This window comes from Amphimedon queenslandica, unplaced genomic scaffold, assembly GCF_000090795.2.
Source record: "Amphimedon queenslandica unplaced genomic scaffold, v1.1 AMPQUscaffold_10654_Cont16533, whole genome shotgun sequence".
In the NCBI taxonomy this organism is placed as follows: domain Eukaryota; kingdom Metazoa; phylum Porifera; class Demospongiae; order Haplosclerida; family Niphatidae; genus Amphimedon; species Amphimedon queenslandica.
The window spans coordinates 195-7402 of record NW_003549091.1 but is presented as its reverse complement, the minus strand read 5'-3'; the positions used below and the strand labels follow the sequence as shown (position 1 = coordinate 7402).

Sequence of the window (7208 nt, the reverse complement as noted above, 5' to 3'; positions counted from 1 at the left end):
TAATTTTGACAATAACATATTAGATATGCATAATTTGCACAGAGAAGCACCACAATCAATGGAACTGTCTTGTTTGGGTACAAACTGTTGCAATAATAAACTAAAATTTGTAAGTTTGTACATACCACTTCATAGTATGTTTGTATAGTCTGAAAAGTTAAACTTCTGTGTGTGCACCCCTACCTTTTTTTTCAAATACATTGACAGCACACTATTCAATTTGAACAACAAAACATTAATTCAAATAAAATTTTGATTCATACCAGCACTTGCTTGTTTTGTCACAGTAAAATATTTTTCAATAGAATCAAAATTAAAAAATTGATTTATGACGCTTAATAACCTATACAAATCCGCTATTAATATTGTAGACAAATAAATTTTAAAAAGAACTGACAATTAAAATCTAGTGGCTTCTGACATGACAAGGCATTATATACAATAGATTAAACTTTACTTACATCATATATAATCCTAATTTTATAGTGTCAAAACATAGATATTATGCGTACAGCTGTAATGAAACAACTTACATAATAGTATCAGTCAACAGTCTCATCAGGTTGATTTGCAACCAATTTACTAAAGATTGCTGTTGGTACCACACAAAACATAATTATTGCTCTAAAAAATTGCAGTTTTTATTTAATAATACTCATCCTATATAGTCTACATTGTATTCCTGCTTATATTCACTGTAAATGGTAATTCCTCTTTGAATATATTGATTGAAGATATAGACTTGCACCAAATAATATAGAAAAATCATTAAAATGGTGTCACTGAACTCCTATAAAGAATAACAAATAGAATTCAAGTGATGGTTCAGTATTGTGATGCTTCATGCAGCCTGTAGTAGCAATTTTGCATTGATAAAGTTAAATTTTCGCTAACATGACCTCTTCTATTGGTCCTAGCATAGTTAATACGTACATAAATTTATTGTCCAAGTATAGAAGTGTTTTAAAGACAGACTATCCATGAATGATTGTCCTTTACATGGATATTTATGGTCCTGTCGGGTCCGCATCAGTCCGTCCGTCCGTCCTTCCTTTTCGGGCGGGGCGGGTCCGTCCGTCCGTCCGCTTTTGAGACCCTACCGCAATAATGAGGCGATGCGCTTCGCGCATCGCCACGGTCCCTCTTTTTATTGTTTATAATTTCTTTTAATTTTGACGGATTTGGCGTTCCATAGATATGTACATGAGCATTCCGATTCGAAGTTGGCTAGAAATTGTTCCCAAAAATAGGTTCTGACACGAGATAAGACAGTGGAAGTAGGGAGACTCTGGTCCATAGGAGGAAGCCTGGGGAATTCCATAATCTTGGAAGCCTTTTGAAGTAGGAGTGTCGAACTGTACTGGTAGAAGCAAAATTATACTGCAGTTTACATGCGAAGAGGCCCTGATCATAGTGTTAGAGAATGATACAAAGTCGAGAATATCAAAGGATGGGGATGGGTTTCTTACATTTTTGGCAAAGAAGGATAGCTATATCATTCAGTTTTAGAATCATCACCAAAGGTAACATGTTTAGAGATCAGTGTTCTTTTAGTTCATTAATTACATTCTAGTTTTAGTTATAGTACTTAAGAGCAAAGCATATATATTTAGTTCCAGTTTCACTTATAATACAGCCTCAGCCTTTTAATTTTAGTTACGATTATGTGATACCATTTTGTTTTAGTTATAGTTAGAGTTTTAGTTATAACAAACCAAGCAATAACAAGCGAAACAGTCGTTGACTCATAGCAACTTCATATATTACCATATACACGAATAACCCACCAACAAAAGTACCCAATCAACTGCTTTAATTTTGGTCAAAGCATAGTAGATTTCAATTAATAAGTTGGTATGGCTAGTACTAGTAGAAAACTGTTAATTCTATTTCAGTTATAGTTTTGACAAGTCATTTTAGTTATTATTCTAGTTACTTTGGGATCAAATGGAAGAATTATAGTTTAGTTAACTAAAATCACAATTTTTTGAACTAAAATAGATTTAGTTATAGTTATAGTTAACTAATATAACACTGTTAGAGACATTAATTGTGTCCTATAATCAGAGACAAAATCGTTCAATATAATATTTGGTAGCCTTCCGCTGGACTCTTTCCAGTAACTTGAAGTCCCTCACAAGATTGGGCCGCCAGATTAAAGAGCAATACACTAATTGAGACCGTACCAGGTATATATACAATGTCTTTTTGATTTCAACAGAAATAGAGATTGAGAAAGACCTCCTTATTAGTCCCAGCATCTTGTAGGCTTTAGAAATGAGAGATGTGATTATACACTAAGATCTTTGTGAACAGATGAGACCCTAAAAGGGCAGTTGTTAATGGTGTAGTGAGGGGCATAGCTCCACGTGACAAGTCAACCCTCAAGATGACACTCTTGTTCTCATTAAATGACATGCCATTATTCTGACACCACTCACTCAAAGTGTCCAGTTCTTGTAGGGGACTACTGAATGAAAGGTTCTTGTCACAGGAGTGGAAACACTTTGTGTCATCAGCAAAAAGTAGTGTAATAGAACGTAATAAAGAGTACAAACAGAAGGGGCCCCAAAATGGCAGACATTTGTGTCAACATTCTGATGGGAATAATAAACGACTTGGCACCTTTGCTAGATGGCAGAATTGTGTCTTGGGATATATTGAAATCTATTGGATTATCTTTAGAAATTGCCTACAGCAGACATTGCACATCTATAGACGATATATAAATATTTATACGATTTTTTATGATAAAATAAATACAAGTACATACATGATTCTGTTTTGTAAGTAGAAGAATAAAATCATTTATTTACTTACGCCATGCCTTAATTGAATTTGGTGTGACCAAGTAACACACATGCTCAAGGACATCATCTATTGATTCTCTCTTCCATTCACTTCTAGCAGTAATCTGACAGTAGCAGTTTTTCCAAACTGGAAAAACTCAATTTTCTTAAATAATACTTAACAATACTCATTTACTGTACTATGAGTGCATTTTATGCAAACATATAAATAACTATTAAGTGTTTTTGTCCTCTCTTCTTCATTTCAATACATGATATATAGTAGATGATTTTTTTAGTAAAATACACAAATTAAGTTTTTTAAAATAGAGAATATTTTTGACATTAGTACAAGTAAATACAAGCACTTTATTTTAAAAATAGAAGTAAATACAAGTAAATGAACTATTAAGTAGATGTGCAATGTCTGGCCTACAGGGAGCTGATTGTTTTGGAATTCTCAGGCGATTTGTTGGATCAACAAAGACATGTACCAGTGTAAAGGATCTATATCTATGTAATAATTATTGTACTCTAATTGTATTGTACTATTTTACTGACTGGAACATTCTAGAAAATGACTTATTTCTGTATTGTATTATTGTACTTTCTGGAACCCTCCAGAAGACTGTGTAACTTTCATGTATTTGTATGTGTCCAAAAGTTTCTGGAACCTTGTGATTAGTATAAATAGAGTTTTCGAGTTATTGTTCTGTTGTTCTCCACTTGTTTATTCTAATAAATTCTTTTAAAAGTCAAAGCGATCTTTGACACTATAGCCCATGGTTTTTTCCAAAAATTGGCTCCGAAATCACTCCAAATTTTTATTACATTTTTTGATACATATTGATGTTGTTATGCTGTGTAGAAAGTTTGAGCTGATTCCGACTTCAATTTTTCAAGCTACAGCCATTTTAAGAAAATGCCAAAAATCTGAAAAATACCCAAGGCTATAACCCATGGTTTTTTTTCCAAAAATTGGCTCCGAAATCACCCCAAATTTTTATTACATTTTCTGATACATATTGATGTCCGTATGCTATGTAGAAAGTTTGAGATGATTCTGACTGCAATTTTTTGAGTTACGGCCATTTTAAGAAAACGCCAAAAATCTGAAAAATACCCAAGGCTATATATAGCCCATGGTTTTTTCCAAAAATTGGCTAAAAAATCACCCCAAATTTTTTATTACATTTTCTGATACATATTGATGTCCTTATGCTGTGTAGAAAGTTTGAGCTGATTTCGACTTGAATTTTTCAAGTTACGGCCATTTTAAGAAAATGCCAAAAATCTGAAAAATACCCAAGGCTATATGTAAAGGATCTATATCTATGTAATAATTATTGTACTCTAATTGTATTGTACTATTTTACTGACTGGAACATTCTAGAAAATGACTTATTTCTGTATTGTATTATTGTACTTTCTGGAACCCTCCAGAAGACTGTGTAACTTTCATGTATTTGTATGTGTCCAGAAGTTTCTGGAACCTTGTGATTAGTATAAATAGAGTTTTCGAGTTATTGTTCTGTTGTTCTCCACTTGTTTATTCTAATAAATTCTTTTAAAAGTCAAAGCGATCTTTGACATTTGGTGGCAGCGGCGGTGGGATTGCCTCGAGCGGAAGACAGAGGGTTCCCACACTATTGAGAGGAGGAGAAACAATCTCGGGATTTTATGACGGAGGGTAGCCGTAGTGAACAGACTACTTATAGACTACGAGACATTCCAAGGAGGAATTACAATTATCAGCGGAACGTGATACAGAGACGATTAGTATATACCATGGAAGGTGGTGAAGGACGTGTGGATGGTGAAGTCCAAGAGGTACGAGAGGAAGATACTCTTGGAGGTATTGGTGGACACTCAACAAGGAGTGATCAGGTGACACAGTCCAATACTGGGACTGAGACTGCGTCCATTGGAGGTGACGGAATGATGTGGAGAATGTTGGAGACACTGATTGAGGATCGCCGACGGCGCAAGGAACAATTTGCAGAGGAAAGACGCTTACGCGACTTGGAGTTGAGGAGACGAGATGAGGAGCTAAGAGCTGAACAAAGACGGAGAGATGAAGAAGCGGTAAGGAAGGAAAGGGAGATGAGAGAACAAGTTGATTTACTGAGGAACCTGGTGGAGAGAATCCTCGAACAGGGGGAAGCTGCTTTACGAGAGAGGGCAGCTAGGGACAGAGATGTCAAAGTAACAAAGTTGATGGAAGAGGATGACATTGAGGCATACTTAACTATGTTTGAGAGACAGATGGCAGCTTTTGAGGTACCGGTAGAGAGATGGCCTTTTAAGCTGGCGCCTCAGTTGACTGGGAAGGCACAGCAGGCTTATGCAGCTATGGAGAGTGAGGAATCAACTGACTATGTGAAACTTAAGGAAGCTATACTAAGGAGATATCAGATAGATGAGGAGTGTTACAGGCAACGATTCAGAACAGCCAAGAGGAGAGAGGGAGAGACGTGTCGAGAACTGGTGACCAGATTAAGTGATCTAGTAGAGAAGTGGACTGGGAAGTGTAAAACAATAGCGGAAGTGAAAGATTTAATTGTGATGGAGCAATTGGTGAAGACTATGCCAGAAGACATAGGAATCTTCGTGGCTGAGAGACAGCCTAAGACAGCAACAGAAGCAGCTAAACTGGCGGATGATTACCAGTTAGCAAGAAGGGGTCGAGTAGGACCAAAGAACGGAGGAAAGAGTGAGAAGACTCAGAGGACGACTATCACTTGCTTGAGATGTGGGAAGGTCGGGCATATAGCTAGAGAGTGCTGAGTCTCACTCTCAAGATTTGCGGAGAACAAGACGACAGCTAAGACTGAAGCTAAGACAGAGAGACCTAAGCGGGACCTAAAGGAGATAGAGTGTTTTAATTGTCATAAGAAGGGACACTATTCCTCTAATTGCCCTGATAGAGCACTATTTTGTATGGAACGACGAGTTGGTTATCGAGGTGACATAAGGATCAAGAAGCGTAAGGAGCCTAACAAGCCCTTATTGGGAGTGCTGAAAGCAGGAACAGTGGAAGGTCGTGAAGTACAGGACATACTTATAGACACAGGATGTTCAAGGACTATGGTACATGAAGATAATGTACCACCGGAGAAGATATTACAGGGGGAAGCCACAGCTATAAGATGTGCTCATGGAGACACAGTATTATACCCACTAGCTTGTGTGGATATTAGTGTGGGTGGAAAACACTTGGAAGTGGAAGCAGCTGTATCAAACACCCTACCTACAGCAGTACTTCTGGGTACTGATGTACCAGAACTGTCAGAACTATTGAGCGAGAAACCGAAGGAAGAGAAATGTGAGGAAGAGGAGTGTGATGTCTTTGTAGTAACCAGAGCCGGTGCCAGGGAACAACAAAGGCTAGAGGAAGAGAGACGGCAGCAGGAGGAAGACTCAGGTGTGCAACCTAACCCAGCTGGACTAGGAGATGAGGAGGAGATGGCGACAGACACACAGGAATGTACAGAAGAGGAACCACTTACTGGAATGAACAGTGATTTAGATGTACTAGATGACAGCCTTTTTGTTGAGCCTCGGGAAAAGACGAGACTGACTAGGAGTCAGAGACGGAGCATACTGGAGAGACACCGAAGACTAGTTAACACTGGAACTACACTATGTACGACCATGGATGACTTCAAGAAGTACCAGGAAGAAGATAAAACATTGGATGGAGTGAAACAAGCAGTAATGGAGAAACTACAAGGTAAGAGAGTCCAATTCTTTGAGCAGGATGGACTGCTATTTCAGAAATGGAAAGATCAGAATGGAGAAGAAACAGAACAGCTTGTAGTACCAGAGAGATGCAGGAATGAGATAATGAAGATTGCCCATGATACACCCTTTGCTGGACACCTAGGGAGAGAAAAGACTATACAAAGAATATTACAGCGGTTTTATTGGCCGGGAATTTTCAGAGATGTGGCTTACTATTGTCGGAGTTGCCCAAGTTGTCAAAAGTCATCATCGAAAGGAGTACTGCGGGCCCCATTAGTGCCCCTACCAATAATGGCTACACCATTCAAACGGATTGCAATGGATATTGTTGGGCCACTACCGAAAAGCAGATCAAGGAAGCAATATATACTAGTGATTTGTGATTATGCGACTCGATTTCCAGAAGCTATACCAATGAGGTCAATCGATGCAGCCCATATTGCAGAGGAACTATTGCATTTATTTGCAAGAGTGGGAGTACCAGAAGAAATTCTCACTGATCAGGGGAGTAATTTCACATCGCAATTGTTGACGGAGATCTACCAAATGTTACGAGTACGACCTATCAGGACAACACCCTACCATCCACAGACAGATGGGCTGGTAGAGAGGTTTAATGGGACACTGAAGAGTATGTTGAGGAAAGTGGTTACGAAGGAAGGGAAGGACTGGGAC

The 7208-nt window shown here is 37.9% G+C and overlaps 1 protein-coding gene across 1 annotated transcript; it reads left to right on the top strand.

Moving 5' to 3' along the window:
- The first annotated feature begins 4118 nt into the window (after positions 1-4118).
- LOC109589981 (trichohyalin-like) lies at positions 4119-6831 on the top strand. Its single transcript, XM_020005947.1, has one exon. The coding sequence runs from the start codon at positions 4470-4472 to the stop codon at positions 5574-5576; it is 1107 nt and encodes a 368-aa protein (XP_019861506.1). The 5' UTR covers positions 4119-4469; the 3' UTR covers positions 5577-6831.
- Positions 6832-7208: the final 377 nt, after the last annotated feature.

Excerpts from the sequence above, each read along its gene's own strand:
- LOC109589981 (XM_020005947.1), top strand. The coding sequence starts at position 4,470 with ATGACGGAGGGTAGCCGTAGTGAACAGACTACTTATAGACTACGAGAC.